Raw genomic sequence first — 22,924 nt, 5'->3', positions numbered from 1 at the left:
GCTCCTTGACACGTCTTTCTCACCTATCTTTCCACATTAAAACGTGGATGGCCAACATCCAGTCATCAGTAGTGTAACCACCGCCTCAGGAAATCCTCTGATGCCACGAGAACACCTGTGTTTCATTACATCCACAAAGCAGGGCCACTAATAAGGCTCCAAATGGGGCCCAAGGGTGCACGCGCGCCCTCCGGGTTTAAACAGTGCCAGATGCCAACTGTGACCGTCCAGCATGCTGCCTGATCAAGTTGACCCCTCTTAATTAACGGATATGTCGTGCTGTGGGCGCCAGCAAGGCAATGAATTCATGTTTTGAACCAAGGTTCTGCTCTTAGGAACATAAATGAGGAAATATACAGTACATACTGTGAAGGGAGTGGAAAAATGATGTGGAAGCAGCCAAGCAGGTGAATAAGACCTGAGTATTAACATCTTAGCGGTTTTTAAGCTTAGCTAATGTAATGTTAAAGAGAAAACGTGAGAAACTGGATCGCAGTTTAAGAAGAAGTTACCGGATCAGAGTTAGTAGAGCATAGGCATCTACTTCTAAGTATAGCTATAAGCGCAACAAGGTCGTAAGCTTTTGACTTTGTGAGCATACAGACATTGGTCCTAAGCCCAAGATTATTGGGTTATAGGCACCAAGGGACAGGTTGTGAGCGGAGGTCATTGCATCGTGAGCTATAGGCCCTAGCTCGAACAAGCCAGCAGTTAATCCGTATTTGACCCATTTTCATTCTGAAGACTTTCTTGATTCCTGTGGCGTCCTGTATTGCTCAAGTTGGAGACTGGACCTGGGAAGAATCTATCCTAGTGTTTCTCAACCTTTTAGAGCCAAGGTACACTTTTTTCATTGAAAAGGTTGCACACCAACAAGTGAAATGCTTACCAAAAAGAATACATTTGATGCTCCAGTTTAATTTAATAACGTTTAAATGGTCAATACAGGCTTACACGGCTTTACTTGAAAATGTAAAGATGATCTCATCAAAGTCACTTGAATAGAATTATTTGTGGCAGCCTTTTTTGGCACAATAAGAAAAAATGTACTTAGAACAAGCAGAATTATCTGCGAGTAAAGCACATTTTACCATAATATTTGAACCTGTTTTTCTTATAAAATAACAAAACTAATTCCATAAATCGACATTTGGAGCAGCATACAAAACAAGATCTAATGGCACGCTATTTTAAAGAAACACTGCCCTACGCAATATATAAAAACGTTTTAAAATTATATTCATCTTGACTAGTCACATGACCAACTTTATTGAAGTTTCATGTCTGAGCAATTGACATTTCTGTAGAAAAAACATCCACAAAATCAATACGCTCTGTTTCCACAAAGCTTGATACAACACCTGTAGATAAATCAGTAAAATCAAGATTGTTCTGTATTTGCAACAAGGAGAAAAGCAATGGCTTCCATCAATATTGTGTGACCTCACACAAGGCACTTTCCTTATATCATGAAAACACAAAACTAACACCTTTCTGTAGTTTGACGTCTAAGCAGGAAAATGTTGACGTTAGGGATGTTAAAGAAATTTTAACTCAGGAGTAATGTGGACAAAATCTGTGTCACTAGCTGAATAAATGAATGAATGAATGAATGAATGAATGAATGAATGAATGAATGAATGAATGAATGAATGAATGAATGAATGAATGAATGAATGAATGAATGAATGAATGAATGAATGAAAAATAGGTTTGGAAACTAAGAAAATATACCTATAGGGTGGGTAGGCGGTTGGGTTTTTAGGCAGGTAGGTCAGTAGGTAGGTAGATAGATATTACTTCTCATTTAGCATTATTGCCTTCTCTCCTTCCAAGTTCTTATTGCCAATCAATTGAGGATGTTAGATGCCATGGAGTCAGCATTGGATAAACTAATGAGCTACAGAGGTGCCCGACAAGGGTTGATTAGCAATTTGAAGAGCGTAGAACCAAAGTCCAGAGGGCAGCAATAGCAAAAGGTCAGTCAAATAATTGAGATGAAAGTAAGCTGTCTTGTGCACAAGACACATGCTTCACTCTGACTCATTTTCCTGGTCTATATTTATCACATACATCCTTTTCTCAACTCTCAAAGGGTGTAATACAAAGTCTCTTCCAGTCAGACATTGATCGCCGGCAGGTTAAAGCCACGTTAATCAGTTGCTTTTGTTAAGGATGAGCGCTCCTTAAAGCTGTCATCCTTTTCACCATTCCGCCAGCACCTCTTACATGTTTGCGGGCGCTATCTCCATCTTTGGCATCTATACAACCGTCCTCTATCCGTAGTGAGAACTCCAATTCCATTTTGCGTACTGGAAAAAGTGTTGAGATCCAGCAAATGCTCCAGTGTGATAAATGTAGCCGGCTATCTCTCCAGAGAGATTTATTTTCCTCACTCATCAATGAGATCTATTGGTGCTGCATTTATTAAACACGTATGATATAGTGAATACCATTCGCTGCATCAAGCAAGTTGTCATTGCTGTGTCAATATACAGTATGAAAAAAAAATAACTAATCCTATATATTTTTTGCTGTAACAATTGTATAAGGGGAGGCTTCATCCTGTTATTCAGTAATACAACGTGTATGGGATAGTTTTCTTGGGGCTTAACATCAACATTGACTCGGACTGAAACATGTTTAGGGAAAATTTGTTCGATATCTAAGTTGAATTGTACTTTGTAAAAAGTATATATTTTACCCACCGCTACTATAATGATTTTTCAACAGAGTTGCGAAGGTACATCATGTGTTTGTACCAGGGAAGCACTAAAGTAAAAATTCTGTGGCCGAAACCAAGACCCGGAAATGTGAAATGCTTGAATCACCCAAAAAAAATTTAAAAAAATGTTAACCACTTATTTGGCACAGCCATGCTAAAAAGGTGCAATATAAAATGATAAGTAACTAAGAGGCATATTACTAGATGCTAACTATAGGTATTTAATTGATTAAAATCTAATTTTTAAAAAAGTGCTAAAAAATCTGTTAGACAAGAAAGTGATACAAAAGAAGTAAAACTGTTAAAGGTTAACAACACAAGAAATCTTGTGGTAATATAATAATATAATAAAAAATAAATAGCTTGTAGCTGCCGCCCTACACAGTCTAAATGTCCCTTTTTAATGATATATTAAACAATTTAGCTTTTAATGGACGTGAGAGTAAATAGTGACAAGAAAACAAGAGAAGGAGGGAACTGATTTTACAGAAAGAAATCACACGAACATGCTTGCCAGAGTACAATAATAATAGTTAATTGAAGTCTCACTGTATGTATCTTACCACTAGCCAATGAACTTAATGGATTAAAACAGCTAAACTGTATTAAGTCAGTTCAGTAGCGTTAGCAAGTAAACATTAGTCAGTCCGGCTAGCGGCTAATGGAAACATGGAAGCAGAAATACTCACACACACTTTCAATAAAATGTCATTTCGTCAAAAGCCTGGCCGAACTCTTGTTTTGACAGCGTTCTCCATCTCCTTCTTTCTCGTGTGTAAAATGGAGAAAAAGCAGCCACATTGTGCATTAAGTTTTGTGAGGATCGTCTCATGTTCGACATGACGACATCTTTCGGTGGCTTTTTCTTTCGGCTGTATCGAGTATTTCGTGTATGCCTACCGTAATTTATATATTTAATTTAACAACATCACAACCAGTGATGAGCATTCAGGGGTGGCAGGTGACGATGTGCTTACCTTTCATCATAAATATGAAATCAAAAACTGGTTGTAATGATTTTGGTTTGCAGTTCTTTCTCATTTGACTTCACAACTTTTTGATTTTGTGCTTCAATATTGCTACATTTTCACATTATATTTTATCATTAATACAATACATTATAGAATGTATTACTGTGCTGAGCGTTTGCAGAGTAAGGCACGCAATTATCTTGCCTAATGTCGGACAGTGAGATTAAGAATTTGATTTGGTGCACACCTCAGCCCCAAACAATAAAATTACCGTAGTCATAGTATTAGCAAGCTAAGAGCAAGTTAATCCATCCCAAAAATGATTTCTTGTTGCATAACAGAGAAGGACATCATCAGCTTCTGTCCCAAGTTCTTCCTCCTATAAAAGGAGCAGCATATATACTTCATTTATAAGTTAAAGTAAGACAATAAGCTGTAGTTTACTGTGTATATATATATATATTGCTTTCTTGCTCGACCAATCAAATGATGAATAAGATGTACTGGAGGTTTATTTATTTGTAAATCTGATTGTGCCTCACTACACGAACATCATCAGACTTCACTAATTACTACATCATTGTAAATTATTTGAAACAAAAACAACTAAACCAAACTTTATATATTTATCACAATATTTTCTAGAGAAAAGTAATTGTTTGAAAATAACCTGTTTTGGTCAAAGGTTCAACTTAATTTATTGTCATCATCTAGCTTGCTCTCTCTGTCACTGCTTTCAGTTCGGTCTCACTTAATGCAGTTTCAGACAAGGTAATGGAAGTCGGGTAAATGTATATGCTGTGGACAAACGGACTCCGATACACAAACCCACACGCCCCCCTCGACATCCTGGGGAAAAAAAGACTTGTCAGCGTCTGTATGCTACACTCTATAACTGCTGTGTGTAGGCTTGGGCTGTTTGATGAAAAATGCATGCTGAAGATTATTTCCAGTGATAATTCAGCCCGGGTGTTGCTTATCTTAATAGTATGGCGAAATGGTGATGCAGTTTCTTGCTGCCTTCTGTTCACTGGAGGGAATTCACACAACCCCATCTCTTACAGTTTCCTTCCTCTTTCCAATTCATTTTACTTATGTTTGTGTGTGTGTTCGTATCAGATCGGCACAGACTGGGACGCCAAAGAACGGATTTTCCGCAATTTTGGTGGCCTGATGGGCCCCATGGATGAGACAGTGGGCATGCAGAAGTGGACCAAAGGACCCAACGTTACGGTCACGGTGGTTTGGATAGACCCGACCAACGTCATCGCCGCCACATACGACATTCTCATCGACGCGTCTGCCGAGTTCACCCACTACCGGCCGCCGCTCAACCAGCCTCTGCGTCCTGGCGTGTGGAGCGTCCGCATCCTGCACCACTGGAGCCCCGTGGCCGAGATGCGCTTCCTTATTACCCCTTTGGCCTATAATAAGCACCTGCCTATACGACAAGGTGAGAGAACCTTTTAAGAGAGAGACAAGTTCCGCTAAGTTCTACCGTTCTATCGTTTCAAACATTAAACAGTCGCCTTTGCTTTTACTGTGGGGTGCGTAGATAAGAATCTGACAGCATGTGTTTGCTTGCATGCCGCCCTAATGTCTAAATTTGAAAGAGAAAAATCACACACTAAATAAAAAATACAATTAAGAAGGTTGGTGTTTAGGAATAAATAAAGTTTTACCATGTTACATAAACTTTGGAGAGACCTTCTAGCTTTAGCAACAGTTAACTGGACAGGATCAGTTTTTAAGAATAGAATAGAATTGTCATTATTGTTGTTGATATCAATGTGGTGAAACATTGAATGCAACAAGATTAGACATGGCACTCCAGGGTAAACATGCCTCAAAATGGCCTCCCCCAAAGATTAATAAAAAGAGGTGGATTTTGCTTATTAAAGCAAAAATTATTGTAGTTAGGCTAATACAAAACACAATACAGCAGCATCTAGTGGTCAAATATTATATAGAGTCCCTTAAGTTACAAGATATAAATTAATAACATGCATCTATTTTTTGCCTACAAGGTTGTAATGTTGTAGACATGTTTTTTTTTTCTTTTGCACTTTGGACAGCGTCTGTGTTTTTGCCAAAAGCTTTACGGTTTCTGCTTCTAAGCGCCTCATTCCTCATGCTGCTTATTTACTGCCATGTCTGGCATCCCCTTACATGCAGCGCCAGTAAAAGTTAACAACGTGACCCACTACCTGCTGGCTGCTGATTTAGGCACCTGCAAAAAAACAAAAACTCACTTGAAGCTCCGCCACATCCACGCTCGACTACACGCAAAACGACATGAATTCGGCATTGCGTGACGAGGGAGCAAGCTCTGCTCCTTTTGGGCGTTCCATCAGATGGTGCACCTCAATGTCTGACTGCAGTTTTTATTTGGGGGGTGCGTCACCAAGACATGAAAAGCGCTGTCTGCTCGCATGCGGGTGTTAGAGCGTTTGTGCTCCACAAGCAAGCTTGAAAGGGAATGGCTGCTGGCCCAGTTAGAGAACCAGTGAGGAATTTACAGCTCAGTTGCAGATCAGGTTTAAGGAACAAATGTGTCTCGGACATTTGAAGGAGTCGATTGTCAACAGAAGAACGAAAAATTATGTTTTAAATGAAACAAGAAAGTTGATTTCAACTGGTAGGACTTTGGTAGGGCAGAGTCTAACTGTTGAGTAATCACCTCTAATACTGACACCAAGTACCAATAACAACAAAGCTAATGGTTCATAATATATTATCTATAACACATTAACAGAATTATTTAAACCTAATAATGAGGCTCACTTTTGTAGCTTCAAGTTTCACATATTTTTTTTAATGCATTTTTTGTTTATTCGTTTTTTGTGACCAGCACTGAGCTAAATACTTAGTTTAACTGGTCACAGAAATAAACATTTTGGGAAAATGTTGAAAAAAATTCTATGAAATGTGTTGTAAAGGCTTTTCTTCACAAATTTGAACCATTTTGCGTGTTTTTGGAACATTTTTTTCCTGGAGAATGTTGTCCTTAGATTTTTATGAAAGTGTTATTTTTCACTTTTTTATCATTTTGCATGTATTGAATGTAAACATAATTTATGAATACTTGTTTGAATACTACAAAGGGAACAGTTTAAAGAAAAATCATCATTCTTTTTCGGTTTGGATTTTTTTTTGTATTTTTTAATTACTTATATATTTTTTTTTTTATTAATTTTTATTTATTATTATTATTATTTACTTACTATTATTCATTATTTTGTAAAATGTTTTTAGGATCACCCTTGTAACAACTATTAAAAGGGACAATTAAAAGGTCGGTAAAGCTTAAGCAAAGACAATTAATCACATGATGTCTAGACCATGAAGCAAATGTAATTCCAAATGTAATATTTCTTCTTTTTTGTCTTTTGTTGGTCCTTGTCAAATAGAGGGTAGTCTCAGGAGGGCTATTTTTTGATCAAGTGTGGGTGGGGGAGGTGATATTCAACTCCACTGATTATTTTTTGTAATGTTACTTTTCATAATTATGTTTTTTAACTTTTAATCTTTTTGCCAGTAAATTACCATTTAATTCTGTAATTGCACATCCATCGCTGTTGGTAAGTGCGGTGGTGCTCTCTTAGTAACCAACAGACATCAGCAACAATTTTATCTACCTAAAATAATACTGTTGAAAGTCACAGTGGTAGCTCAATATAACAGAAAATATTATATAAGATGCATCTAAAAACCCTAAATTTGCCAGAAATTGGAAAGTGTGCTTCATAATACAGTACAGACCAGAAACACAATTAGAAGAAACTTGGGAATGCAAATTTTCAATGAAATGCATACATTATGTAAACATTTATGAATATACCAATTCAATTTAAGTCGTGAGACAAGATTTCCTCATTTTTATTTTCTATGGATTATTTTTTTTAAATATGCAACTCTTGCTCTTATTGTAGTTTGAATTTTGTGCGTCTTGTAGTCCAGAGTGCCTTATACATATAAAAAGAAATTCTCACTAAGTAATATTTTGAGGGTACACCTTATAATCTGGTGTGCCTTATGGTAATTTAGATACTGGTGTAAAGGTAATTCATTGAGGTTCCTCATCCACCCGTTCTCGCTCTGTTTCTTTTCGTCATCATTCAGAGGACGCCCTGAAGCTGCACAATGGACCTCCCAAGAACAGCTACATGGAGCAGAGCTTCCATGGCCTCAACCCGGTTCTCAACATCCCCGTCAGCCCAGCGTCTGTAGAGCGGGCCAAGAGGAACGCGGCCCTGACCGGCCCTGAGTTGGAGCGTTGGGTGGACGGTTTAGTAGGCGAGTTGTGGGAGGCCGCGGACATCTGCGCTGTGGGCCCCAGCGCCTGCCCCATCATGCAGTCATGCACCAAGAACCCTTGGAGCTCCCTGAGCCCGGACCCCAAATCCCAAATGAGATTGCCACGGGACGACGGGCGCATCAGGTAGCAGCGAGGCCTCCAGCTGGACGGGAGGCCGCAGGAGTCACTGTTGACTTTGCTTTTATTATTTATTTATAAGCGCAGTTGCCAGGGGAGTTCTCCTTCTGTCTCAGGAGACGAAGGGAACGTGAGAAGTGGATCAATGTTAGCGACGCCCACCCTTGCTTTTATAAGACTACGCCGTGGATTTACCAGTTCAGTTTTGCGCCCTATTTATTCGCGGGAGTTTTAATGTGATGAAATCTTGCAATTTCAAGTGTTTCTTTTGCTACTCTATGAATTCTGGATTTGGATATTCAAGCACGGGGCAGAGTGGCTCCACTAAAGGCCTTAGCTGCGGGGAACCAGATTCATTCAGTGCCTCCCAAAAGTTAGCATGAAGAGCAACACGGCCAAGGTAGCAAGAGGTTTATGAAGAGCAAATATTTACTGCCTTTTAGAGAACTTCAAATATGATATCTCTTGAAGAAACCATCAATGCAGAGTCCTCGATTTATGACGTGCTCCACTTGTGATGTTTTGACGTTACGCCATGCCTTGTCCACCATTCAGTCCCAAGTATCTTAGCTTCTGTTGGTACAATAGTCACTTAAGGATCATGATTTGTTCTACGCATCGACGTTTTAAAATTAACAATGAAAAAAATATTGTATTTTCTAGCCTATGATTTGTTTACATACCCTTTTACTTAAAAATCTTGGCATTGTTTGAGTTAAATAGATTAGCTATCAAGTATGTGTTAACAATGGCTAACTGAATTTAAAGAGCGTTTATGTTTTTTGCCACCGCGCCAACGCACTGGGTAAAGCAAATGGGGTGTGAGTGGAGTTAATCTTGTTTCTATTTGTTAGTGTAGCATGAAAATGCAGAACGTAAGAAAAGGCCAGCTTCAAGTGCAGTCCAGACACCAACCCAAACACCAAGAAAGTATAAAAAAAAGAGCTTATTTCTGCGTGTCAGAAAAATGCACGTACTTGAACGCGCATCATGAGGGAGCTTGACGGATGACTGAAATAATTAATTTTGGAATAATAACAATTTTGAATTCATAGTATTAACCTACCAAAAGGTTTCTGTTTGTATTACAGTAATCCCTCACTATAATGCGGTTCATCTTTTACAGTCTCACTCATTCACAGATTTTCATCATGGATTTTGTTTTGCATTCTGATTGGCTAATTAGTCTATAATAAAGTACTTATTGTTGAATAAATAAATTGATAAATGTTTACATGTGCAGCTTACATTACCTTTATGTTCCAAACAAATGGTTAGGCCTGCAAAAAGACAAAAACTCACTTGTGTTTGTGGATAATGGAATATTTTAATGTATAATAATTGTTATAAAATAAATAAATAAATAAACTAGGGCTCACTGTACCCAAATTTACCTCCAGGCTACAGTCTACAATTTTGGCTTAAGCTTGAAATTGATATAGGGGGAAATTTGGGTTACATGGCTACCGTATAAACGGAACTAGTTCATAAACGGAGGACTTCCTGTACTGTAAAAATGTCTACGGTTGAGAAAACACATTACACATCTCAAGCTGATTCCTTGATCAGGAAACTGAGGTAGCGAATTAAACCATCAGTCACAAATATGTCGATAAATGCACAAGTTTCTTAAGAAGGTAAAACAAACTCAGTATTCATTAAATATGTAATCAAGTTTTAGGATTCCCTGCCAATATTGGCTTCGGATGTCAAGTATTCATTTGAACAGGGCGGGAGATGAATGAGTGAATTTTCCAAATGTTTTCAGTGTCGGAACATTAAATTTGTTGCCATATCCTGCTCACTTTTCCTACCAGCCTCCCTTAAACTTGAAACACAAGATTCCAAGATGACCTTAAGTGTTGCCATATTTGTTTCCAGATTATTCCCACGACATTTCATGTTGTATAGGGTAATACAAAACAAGTCTCAAAATTGAGTGAATGGGGTTCCATGAGTCAGTATTTATTTTGAGCTTATAGTAATACTAATATTTTTAGTCAGTGACTACATAATTGTGATGCTGCCTTGGCAGCATAATGAATATTTGTTGGTTTTTCATCATTTGTTAGTTTATTTTGTAAAAGCTGCCTTTATTTACAAAGGCCAACAACTCAAACATATACTGTACCATTTTACAACCTGCACCTATATGGTATTAAATGTTGTTAAATAGACTTTCTTGTTTGGGTTTGCCAAGAGAAAGCAACTCTTGACCCAGGGGGTTAAAGGCCAGCTTCCTCGACGACCTCACCAAAAATGAAACGTTGACCTTAACTTTCTTGATGATCCTTAGTGAAGAGAAAACTTTTGGTTACTACTGCTTTCTATGCTCTGAATGCTTTCACGGTGCAGGTCTACATCGCTTGTACGGAGGACCAAAAATGTCTCAATATTTTAAAATGAAACGCAAGACAAAATAAATGCAAGACATTTTTTTAAATAAGCAAGAGGAATAAATGCCAATAATTCTTGAGAGTAAATTCTGTGAAAATACACATTCATAAATAAAAATTATCTTCTTTCAAATTTATGCTGCAAATTTCAGTAGGGAACGAATCATGAAATTTTTATCAAACTTGTTCATGGTACAAATAGACTTTATTCATAGATGCTTGTTTCATTTTATTACTGTATTTATTTCTTATCTGTTTTAATCTAATTGTATTCAGTGTTGATAAGTTTATAGTTTGGTAGACACACAAAATAAAGAGGGAAGACATCCATGGATTTTCAACTTGCAAGGAGAACAGGAGAGGACTCAAACCTCTGATAAGACGTTCTAACCTACTCAAAAGCCACCCCTGAGCCTTTTCTTTTTATAAAATCTCGTACGTTTATTTAATTAAATCTCCGAAATGGCTTCAAAATCGGGCAGCACGGCGGCGCAGTGGTTAGCATGTTTGCGGCACATTTCTGAGGTCTTGAGATAGAACCTTCCTGTGTGGTGTTTGCATGTTCTCCCCGTGCTTGTGGGGCACTCCGGTTTTCCTCCCACATTCCAAAAACCTGCATGTAGGGTTAATTTGCTGGTCCAAATTGTCCCTAGATGTGAATAAGCGAGTGAGTTGCCTGTCTGTGTGCCCTGCGAATGGCTGGCAACCAGCTCAGGGTGTCCCCTGCCCACTGCCCGAAGATAAATGGGATAAGTTCCAGCACCCCCGTGACCCTACTGAGTATAAGCAGTGCGGACAATGGATGGATGAGCTTCAAAATCAAAGGACAGTAACATTATTGGCCGATAGTGATGTAAACAATGCATAATAGTCAAAATAACAAACAACAGTTCGGTTTAATAGTAAAATAAAGAACTGGCATCTTATGCCATCTCGTCAGTACAGTATTTAAAACAGAATAAACTTGTCAAGTATGTACTTCTATTCCATTATTTACATTTTCAAATATATTCATCAGTTTTTAATTTCCATGTGTATTTTAATTATCTTTACTTTTCAAGGGACAGTGTGTATTATTTAGCGCTTTCTAGTAGTAAAAAAAAAAACAATTCATGAAAAAAATATTGATTTAAATATTAAACAAAAATAAATTAACTATCATAAATATCATAAATTTGTGTTTTAAAACATACTCATAGATTGAGAAATTCCCAGTTATTTTACATAACATGAGCCTCGTTTAATGGGAGCTGGCATAATTATCCGTCATCTTGCTGTTACCTATACCCATAACCTTAAAAGTAAAAAAGTGCATTTTCCCCAGTTTATGTCCCCGTAGTTTGTATTCTTCCCTGTGCTTTTTAGCTCTCGTTTTTAGTTGGACTACACCATACAGTGACATCTAGTAGTCAAATAACAAAAAGAACACTGTACCTTTTAGGTTTTCATTATTTATTTGACATTGATGGTTCTCCATATAATATGGCAAAGCACCATTTTGTTAGGATGCAGACTAATTAGCAAACAATATCGACGTTGAAATGATTTAGCCGTCATGGAGACAATCGCTGATAAGGTCATAGGGAAAATTGCCCCTCAAACATTGAGTAACTGGAGCCAATTAGATTTCAATCTGTCTTTCAACAATGCTTAGTTACCAACAGGCAAGTATATGTTAGCTTTTTAAAGGCTGATTTAGAGATATTACTGTTCATTAATCTCAAGTTCACCTTCCTCTTTCCATGGAACACACAACCCTCCTTTTCACGACATTGATTTCCCAAGGACAATTTGTTGCTCTCCGTCGGTTGCGTTTTCTCAACACCTATGTGAATTTATTGGCACTTTTGGTGAAAGAATGATTCCAATGTAACTCACTGTCAACGTCTTATTTTGTAACACAAATGATCAACAATGAAGTAACTGTATATAAGCCTTTTTTACTGCGCTACTATGTAAAAGACGCGGTGTGTGAAAATACGTCAGGCATGAAAATCTCTCACTTATAGGAGAAATTCACCGTTTTGAAGTCAAAAAAGGTGACCTACGTGAATTGTATAAATCCGAGGAGAAAATGTTTTGAGGTGGAGAGGGGGGGTATTGTGAGATTTCCCAGAGTGAGACATGGTGCATTTGAATTAAAATGAGTTTTGTTTGCGCGGGCAGGACTACTGTATTTATTTTTGTGTAACTCGCATTAGGTTTTATCTCATTATGCCTTTTTTTTCACGGTACCAGAGACAAATGTTAAAGAATTGAGGAAACAAAGTTCAAAGATTTGCCTGAACCATAGCCCGGTTCTTTTATCTTAAATCCCCGTTGTACTAAAAAGAAGAACCAGGAGGCTCCATATTCTCTTTTACCGAGTCACTGGATGCCAGAATGATTGAATACACTGCTGTAAAGCTTTTTTTCAACATGACGCAGAAGAAGCCCGTCTTATTTAAGGAAGTGCCTGGTCTTATACTGTCTTGGCCGCCCACCCACGCAGAGGGGGGCGACACAGCCTCCTCAATATGACTTTTGGATAATAATGTGTGCAAGAGTGCTTTTAGATAAAAACACGCCAAAGGAGGGACAAGTCACAGCATCCTATCAGATCAGCTCGAGTCCTCAATCTAATTTCGAGAATCCTAATCTATCAATGCTGTCCCAAATTATATAAAAGAACGCAAAAAATCACAATGAGGAAAACAACTCTATGGTGTATCTAATGCTGAATCAGACTTTGAAGGAGATTAAATAAATAAATTGGTATTGTTGGTATTGTCAATAATAGATTTGAATCAAAGTCGCTTGCTTTCAACAACATTTGTCACTTTCAATGCTTAGTTTGAAAAAGAAAAAGTCAAACTGAGTTTTACAGCGATTTTTATATTCAAAAACATTTGCAGTGCTCGTTAGACACAATTAAATACGGTATTTCCGCCACACCATTCTCACTTATTTAACCCCCAACTGATTTTCATGCCTGTAAAAGGAGTCGTCAACGTGTGCAGAAAGCGTACAAAAACCTGGTCCGGTGTCCGGGCCTCCCTGAGAAAACCGAATGGCGGATTGTTGTCGTTCTTGCTTGAATGTATCGTCGAGCAAATGTTGCACAAATTTCTCTCAACTCCCCCTATCAATTTGTGTCCTCATTGTTGTTGGTTTTTATTTTACCTTTGTTTTCTGGGGAGGCTCTGTGTGCCTTAGATGACTTTTAGAACCTTCTCTGCACATTTTTTTTACCTGATGAAACGGTAAATATTAAAACTGGTACTACAAGACCAAAAGAAGAGGTGTGCTATGTTGTACTGGTATATATCATCAGGCCTTTTGTCTCTATCTGCTTTTGTTTTTCATCTTCCCTCTGGGAGATTCGGTTTGTTGACTGTGTCAGGCTTGTCTTACTTTATCTTGACTGCTTTTTTAAAATAAAATTCAGTGGACAAACTGCTCTCACTGTCACTGTGTACTAATCAGGCTTGGGGAGTAACACAACACATGTAACGGCGTTAGGTGGTTAGGATTCAAATATTATATGAGAAATTTACTAGGTCAACAATATTGGGTTCTTAATGTGAAGTAAAACCGAGCTTGTCGGCCACGTCAAAGAAAAATTTGTATTTTTTTCTCAATACACGATACTACGTGGTTAAATGTGAGCACTTTTTGTTGTACTACAAGCAAATATATGATCTAAGTTTCCTCTATTCTGTTCTAAGGTTACATTGTAAAACCAAATGTGTTAATTTTATTTAGATTTATTAGTATGTGTTTATTAGCATATTTTGTATTGGTGTAATCCACAAATAATTAAAAGTAATCAGGTTATATGAGTGCAATATTATGTATTTGAATAACGTTACTGATTACATTATTCAACAGGTAAATAGTAACTGTAGCAGATTACATTTTTAAGTGACCCTCCCAACCCTGGTAGTAACGCACTGCTTTTCAGGCGAGTGGCTACAGAACAGTGTTGGGGTCATATAATATAAAAAAAAATAAGAGGTAGAATAAACAGGGGTATTTTATGAAGTTTGACACAGTACCTTTCCAATTTAATTTGATGATTTTCTGTCTTGTCATTTAAGTCACCTGCTCACTTCCTAATGTTCAAAGTTTATATTATTTCAAAGATATCGAGCTTCAGACGACCAGTGATATTCAAATCTTTAACAGAAACCCTTGTTTGAAGCGACAGCGTTTAATCCCCTTAAATGGTCCGATAACCAAGTGGTGGACGGTGCATTTTATACCTAAGCTCTCAGTAGGCTTAATCAATCAAGCTCTCAATAACTATTTTATGGGTATAAAACATTTGCTGCAGCTACGGCTGCGACACATATAAAGAAAGCATCAATAATATCCTCATAAAATTCCATTATTATTAAGGAATGATTTTATTTGTGCAAAAAATAAATATCCTCCTCTCTTTCCTCAAGAAGATTGTAATTATTCTGTTGTAAAGATTCTCCATGTGTTTCAGTTCCATGAAGAAGTTCTTTTCTATCACCATCAAAACTAATGCTGAAAGTTGAGCCTCTTCAATGTAAGTTTTTAGGTGATTTAGGGCTGAAAAAGTCCGGTTGACAGAAGCAGTGCACACGAAAATACCATATTTTTCTTCACGTTTTCCTTGTGGTACTTCTGTTACCGCCCCCAGTATATCATAATTTGTGTAACCGCTAACATTTCATTATGCCTCCCAGCAGGTGGTGAATCGCCCCCAGAGGAATGGTTCACCAAAAATCATATCAAGGTGTTAGAATGGCCAAGTCAAAGTCCAGACCTCAATCCAATTGAGAATCTGTGGAAAAAACTGAAAACTGCTGTTCACAAACGCTTTCCATCCAACTTCACTGAGCTGAATGACCCTAGTGACAAGTAACGGCTGAAATGTGATTGGTTGAATGCCCTTACATAAAAGCACACATCTGGAATCAGCACATCCATGGGATAAACAATGAAAGGAAGTCGACAGACAATTTGGAATTATTTAATAGGTATTCATGGACAAAATAGAATTGACATCAAATGATTCAGATATGTTTTAGGCCAGCAAATAAGGCCTTGCAGGCCCAGACGTCCCACCACTGACGTAATGAGACTGACACAGCTATTTCCAATTTGATTTGATCGTTTCTGTCTGGTTATCTTTAAATTTGACTCCTCACTTCCTGATGTCCGTACTTTCTATTATTTCAAATATAATATGGTTCGGAAAATCAGCAATATTTAAATCTTACTTTGACAGAAACACTTGTTTCTCTTTGTTACTATAAAAGAAAGTTAACAACATAGTCCAATCCCCTTTAATAGTACTGGAACTTTATTTAAAAGGGCCAGATCTGAATCAAGTCAAAAGCTCTCAATTCTTATCCTTAAGAGGTACGCAATCTTTATTGTTATCACCATGTACCCAAACTTAATTTTAAAGGCATCTGATCCCTTTTGCAAGAACACCTGAATAATTTATTTCCTAGAGTACTCTTAAGATAATTATTTTCTTGACAGAGTTCCGCCGAACAAAACTGCTTCTCAAAAATACGTTTTGCCCATTCAAATGCTCCCTACTCCAGCCAGGGTAAACTTTTCAGCATAAAAGGTGCATCCCTATTTTGACTCCAACCTCGCAAACAGAAGGTAAATTCTTCGAGGATAACTATTAGCTCGCCTGCCTCTCTTAGTCTGCAGTTTACTTTCCACAGAAGCCCCGGGGTTCACCATTTGAAGGAGGGAATCATGTTATTCCCCCTTGTATTCGTTTAATTTTTGAATTGGGAAACGCGACGGGAAAAACAAATGCTGGAATGACCAGTTTTTATTATAAAATCATTTTTAACAGAACCTTCTGGGTTGTAAGTACACAACAAAACAATTCAAATGGTTGATACTTACTTTTATACTAAGGGCCCGGTCAGACAGCCTTTTGCGTTTGTATCGCGGGTAAAATTTTGCGATTTTTTTTTTGCCCGTGGTTGCCCGCGGTAGAAAATGCGCAAAATTGGCCAACCCTCTGTTCATCCGTGGTATGCCCGCAAAACAGACGCCGGCGACTGTTCCGCTTCCTCATCGCATCAGTTCCACGTCGTTTCCGTGTGTGGACCACGGGTATAAAAGCTGCCGAGCCGGGCTGTAGAAATCATAACCGCTCAAAACACAGTCCCGTGAAGATAAAGATTTCAAGCTATGGCACCGAAGAAGAAGCCAATATGTTATTATTGTAATAGTTTTTCATTTTTATTTTATTATCTTGTTATGAAATGAAAAGAAATGTCAAGAAATAAAAATGGATTAAGACGAGGTCACTATGGTGACGGGGATCCATGTTCACCCCTTGACGTCTCGAGCGCAACTGACGTGTGCTCAGCAAATCGCGCTGTATATACGCGGAGCAAGGCGTTTGACCGTCACACGCGTTACTCACGCTAATTCAAGTGATAACACCGCGATACAGGCGCAGAACAAACGTGCTATGACTGTGCTCCACCCGCGATAACCCGCTAAAATTTCGCGTCCTACCCGCGTGTAACCACGCCCTGGCCGCGGCCGTAGCACGTCGTTCCGCGTCATTACCTCGTGTGTACCACGTGTGCCGTCCGCGGTTACCCGTGGTCTTTTTGAGCAGCGCAAAACTTTTTCGCGCGGCCAACCGCGTGTGAATTTCTGACCGCGTGTAAAGCACGGCTGTATCCCGTCTGTATGGCGATCTCAAAGCGTCCAACAGTGTCTGCTTCACGGGCAGAAATTTCTGGCCGTGATTCAGCCTCAATACGCCCGTGAAAAACTGTGTGACCGGGCCCTAAGTGTCATGGTTGCCATGGCGCCAACTTGGCCGCGCCCGAGTGTGTCTAGGTTGCCATGGTGCCCAATTGGCCCCGCCCGTGTGGCGCAGCTGCGGCTCGTTTAGAGATTGACTTTCTGTGTATGTAAAGCTCAGCGCTCTCTTGCTTCAGTGTCACCCCATCAACGAACTTCTGCCCCGTGGGTTCTGTCCTGTTTTCCTGTGATATCTGCAGTCCGTTATTGTTCCGCTTTATTTTTGTACTGTTTAATTTCGGGCTCCAGTTTTGTTTTCCGTCTATTCTTGTCCTGTTGGTTAGTTTCTCCAGTTTTGGTTCCCGTCTAGTTTCTCCTGTTTATTTTCGTTACCCTGATCCGTTATCGATCTCGTCGGTCTCTGGCGTCCTGTCCTTCCACACCAGACCGGCTTCCTAACGTGCATGACTCCCCATTGCTGCGTCAAGCGATTGGGTCCTGTATCTGTTCGGGTTCTGACACTAAGAGGGTGAGCTCTGACAAAAATAAAACTTTAGAAGTATTGGAAAAATTCCTACTTCACAATTGCCCGTTGTCTCAATATATATTTTTCTTATTTTACTATTTTTTTCTTCACTGCATTACTGCATGAGATTGTCAACATGGCGGCGCATGGATGCATGCATGCGGCTAGTTGCTCTCCAGCTAATCTTCTCTTTATTGCCGTTCTCTTGTCTTTTTTGCTTTCACTTTTGGACACATGTGTGGCCAAAAACACTTACAGTAGGGACGAACTTATTCGGTTGGGTGGGCGTCTAAATTTCGACTTTTCGGGCACTTTTTATACCGCCTATGATATACCGAGCGAACTTCAAAGAGATCCGGCATCCTTGTGGACAGCTATTCCTCTTAATAAACGACGACAACGGCGCCGTAAAGACAGAAAACAGAAGCGTGGTTGCCGTGCAGGTAGATGTGTGAAGCGTGCGAAATCTAAGCAGCAAGATGGACGCGAGGATGTAACTAATTACACCATTCATTCCTCGCCGGACAACCGAAGCTTTACACTCAGCGCACACGAAAAGCAACAACCGCGGCATCTTTTGAAGATCTCGACAAAGACTACAAAGAGTTCAGCTAAGTCAAATGATTCAGCAAAGCTAAAATTTGGTCTGTTAAATATTAGATCGCTTGCTCCAAAAGCTTTACTTGTTGATAACATTATTCGTGATTATAAACTTAACTGTATGGGTTTTTGTGAAACTTGGTTACGCCCGGATGAGTATTTAGCGCTAAATTATGCTTCTCCCCCAGACTACGAGAGTAGCCATATAGCACGCACGTTGAAAAGGGGTGGTGGTGTTGCGTTAATTTCTGAAAAATCGCTCAAATTTAATCCTCGTACCTCTAATAATTACAAGGCGTTTGAGGCTCTTGTGATGCGGTCCTCTCTATTGTCAATTTATGTAATAACTATCTATTGCGCACCTGGGCCATACACAACTTTCTTAGACGAATTTGCTGAACTTTTGTCTGAACTAGTAACCTATGCAGACAAAATTATAATTATGGGGGACTTTAACATTCATATGAACTCCCCACTCAGTTCACTTACTATTGCGTTTAGGTCTCTAATTGATGCATTTGGTTTTAATCAACTGGCTGATTTGCCAACCCATAAAGATAGGAACATGCTAGACTTGATTCTGACTCGAGGAGTTTTAACCTCAAACATTATGGTGTTACCGTGTACTACCGTTATCTCGGATCATTATTTAGTTACATTTGAGGTGCTAGCTAAATGTAGTGTTAAAAAAGCTGAAGGATTTAGCGGACGCAATATAAGCACTGGCACAGTTTCTGAGCTCTTTGAACTCCTTCCTGGAGCAGTTGCGTCCTTGCCTTCATACAATGGCTCGATTGACTCACTCATGAATGAGTTCAATACCACCCTGACTAGTGTCCTGGATTCAATAGCGCCCATAAAGCTAAAATCACGTCCTAAAAGACGCACGCCATGGTTTACTGATGAAACTAGAACCCTTAAACAAGAATGCAGGAAATTGGAAAGAAAATGGCGCGCTACCAAGCTTGAGGTTTTCCATCAAACCTGGTGTGACAGCTTGTTAAAGTATAAAGCGGCCCTTGCCTCTGCAAAATCAGCCTACCTTTCGAAGGTGATTGCGTCTCAAAGGAACAATCCCAAAGCCCTTTTTGACACTGTAGCATCGCTTACAAGGCAACAGACTATCGCAGATAGTTCGACGCACTCTGCTCATGACTTAATGGTCTTCTTTATTAAGAAGATTCAATGCATACAGGAAGAAATTGCTAAACACATTATTAAGACCACACATATTAAAGGGCTGAAATCTACAGATGCACAACAGGGTGGCTGTCCTGGGAAATTGTCCGGTTTTAGTGAACTGTCACTTGATGATCTCAAACAGGTGGTGAATGCGGCCAAACCGACAACTTGCCAGTTCGACCCGCTCCCAGGTTCACTTATTAAAAGTCTTTTTGGCGTCCTTGGGCCTTCAGTTCTAAATATTATAAACATATCACTCTCCTCAGGTGTAGTTCCAGCAGCTTTTAAGTCCGCCGTTATTAAACCCACACTGAAACGACCCAACCTTAATACAGAAATCTTAAGTAATTATAGACCTGTGTCAAACCTACCTTTCCTCTCTAAAGTACTTGAAAAAGTAGTGGCACAGCAGCTGAATGTTTTCATATCCGAGAATAACCTTTTTGAATCCATGCAATCAGGATTCAGGGCTAACCACTCTACTGAGACAGCTCTGATCAATTTAACAAATGATCTCCTACTGGCAATGGATTCTGGCGCTTCATCACTTTTGCTGCTGCTGGATCTTAGTGCTGCTTTTGACACAGTGCACCACAATTTCCTACTTGAACGGTTGGAAAAATGGATTAGTCTCTCAGGAACCGTCCTCTCGTGGTTCAGATCCTATCTCTCAGATAGGACGCACTGTGTTAAATATGGTGAAATGACATCTGAGCCCTTTAATGTTACCTGCGGTGTTCCGCAGGGTTCAGTGCTTGGCCCCCTTCTTTTCAGCATTTACATGCTTCCATTAGGTGATATTATTCGCAAGTACAATATCAGCTTCCACTGCTACGCAGACGACACTCAACTATATCTTCCGTTGGAGGAATCTACCACACTAAACTGTGGAAATTTGGAGGCCTGCCTCATTGAGATAAAAGAGTGGATGTCACTCAATTTCTTGCGTCTTAACTCTGAAAAGACCGAAATGTTAGTCATTGGTCCATCTAAATGCCGTGACTTATTCTCAAAAACTGCTGTGAACATTGACAAACGTCACATCACACAGAGTGACTCAGTTAAAAATTTAGGTGTCATATTTGACCCTGATCTATCCTTTGAAATGCATGTAAAGAAAATTACTAGAACCGCTTTCTTCCATCCTCGTAACATTGCTAAAATCCGTTCAATACTGTCTCAGTCTGATGCGGAAATTATAATTCATGCATTTGTTACCTCCCGTCTCGATTACTGTAATGCACTACTCTCTGGTCTCCCGAAGTCTAGAATCAAGTCTCTTCAGCTGGTACAAAATGCCGCAGCGAGGCTTTTAACAAGGACAAAAAAGTACGATCACATAACACCGATTTTGGCTAACCTGCATTGGCTCCCAGTTAGCCATAGATGTGACTTCAAGGTTCTCTTAGTATTGTACAAAATCATACATGGACTTGCTCCCTCTTATCTTTCAGATCTGATTTGCCCCTATGTCCCGGTCCGAAGCCTACGATCTGAGAGTGCCGGTCTTCTGGTGATCCCAAGAGCAAAGAAGTGTTCTGCTGGTTCGAGAGCGTTCTCCATCCGGGCACCGGTGCTGTGGAATGCTCTTCCCCCTGAGATCCGATCTGCAACCTCAGTGGAAATGTTTAAATCTAAACTTAAAACTCACTTCTACTCCATAGCATATGAATAACCTAGTCTTCTCGTCGGCTGAAAAATAGTCTGTGTAATATAGTGTAATAATCTGTGAAGCCCTTTGAGACTCTTCGTGATTTAGGGCTATACAAATAAAGATGACTTGACTTGACTTGACATTACAAAAGTCTCATACATATCTTTTAGGATTTTTGTATTGTTTTAAAATTAAAAACTAAACTAATCTATATATACTCTTATGGAAAAAAGTTGATCATTTTGTTCAACTCACTTTTGATTTTTCTTCCTTTTTCAACAAAGCATAAAATATAGAAATACAGTGCATCCAGAAAGTATTCACAGCGCTTCACTTTTTCCACATTTTGTTATGTTACAGCCTCATTCCAGATTGTATTAATTTAATCTCTTATCTCAAAATTCTACACAAAATACTCCATTATGGCAATGCAAAAACGTTTTTTTTTTACTTTTTTTGAATTGATTAAAAATAGAAAACTAAGAAATCACATTTACATAAGTGTCACGAGGCGTGGTGGCGTGGAAGGTGACCGGACCAGAACGGAGGCAGGAGGCATGAAGGGAGAACTCAAATGCGTTGACGATCCATAAGTTTTATTTAATAAAATAAAAGTCGCCCAATACTCCAGGGCAAAACAGAACAATACAGAGTTCCTCCGGCACGAACTCAACAGGACATGGCATAACAGACTAAAACATGACAAGGCATAACAGACTAAAACAGGACAAGCATAACAGACCGGGATTGTGTATAAGAGTAATGAACCAGCAACCGCAGAGCCCACAATGCAGCCTTAAATAGCAGACCCACAATTAGTGGAACTGCTTCAGCTGTTGCCCAGAGGGCGGGGCAGACTGGTCACCAAGGCGACCGTGACAGAGCCCCCCTCTTAAGGGACAGCTCCCGAGGTCCCAAACAGAAAAAATTACAACCTCACGCCCCGGAATGTTGACGCTCGCGATTGGGGCAACCCCGCTCCCTCCTCCGAACATGCAGGAACGGGGAGAGGCAGGCGCCATCTGCGTCGGGCGGATCGGAATCGGCGCTCGGCAGGGAGGGGGTCTGGTGGGCAAACTGGACAGGGGATAACAGACAGGCAGAACCGACGAGAACAGGACAGGCAAAATCAGAACAGGTAAACAGGACAGGCAAAATCAGAACAGGTAAACAGGACAGGCCTCTACAGAAGAGTCGCACTCAGGACAGGCCTCTACAGAAGAGTCGCACTCAGGACAGGCCGATGCAGAAGAGTCGCACCCAGGTCAGGCCGATGCAGAAGAGTCGTACTCAGGTCAGGCCGATGCAGAAGAGTCGCACTCAGGAGGTTCAGGTTCAGAAGAGTCAGACTCTGGGGGTTCAGGTTCAGAAGAGTCAGACTCTGGGGGTTCAGGTTCAGAAGAGTCAGACTCTGGGGGTTCAGGTTCAGAAGAGTCAGACTCTGGGGGTTCGGGTTCAGAAGAGTCAGACTCAGGGGGTTCGGGTTCAGAAGAGTCAGACTCAGGGGGTTCGGGTTCAGAAGAGTCAGACTCAGGGGGTTCGGGTTCAGAAGAGTCAGACTCAGGGGGTTCGGGTTCAGAGTGACGATTCAGACAGGACAGGCGGAATCAGAACAGGCAAGACATGAGAGGGTCAAAATCAAAACAGACAAGACATGAGAGAGTCAAAATCAGAACAGACAAGACATA

At 39.7% G+C, this 22,924-nt stretch overlaps 1 protein-coding gene across 1 annotated transcript in view; it reads left to right on the top strand.

Annotated features, from left to right (window-relative positions):
- Nucleotides 1–13,948, top strand: part of xylt1 (xylosyltransferase I) — a 157,723-nt gene extending 143,775 nt beyond the window's left edge. Inside the window, exons 10-11 of the mRNA XM_088342384.1 lie at nucleotides 4,816–5,149; nucleotides 7,819–13,948. Coding sequence (XP_088198510.1) covers nucleotides 4,816–5,149; nucleotides 7,819–8,141 — 657 coding nt within the window. The 3' untranslated portion in view covers nucleotides 8,142–13,948. The remainder of the gene's footprint in view (nucleotides 1–4,815; nucleotides 5,150–7,818) is intronic.
- The last annotated feature ends 8,976 nt before the right edge of the window (nucleotides 13,949–22,924 follow it).

Source organism: Urocampus carinirostris, chromosome 8 (genome assembly GCF_059441175.1).
Source record: "Urocampus carinirostris isolate Australia breed hairy pipefish chromosome 8, RoL_Ucar_1.0, whole genome shotgun sequence".
NCBI lineage: Eukaryota > Metazoa > Chordata > Actinopteri > Syngnathiformes > Syngnathidae > Urocampus > Urocampus carinirostris.
This window is presented reverse-complemented; position numbering and strand designations above follow the sequence as displayed.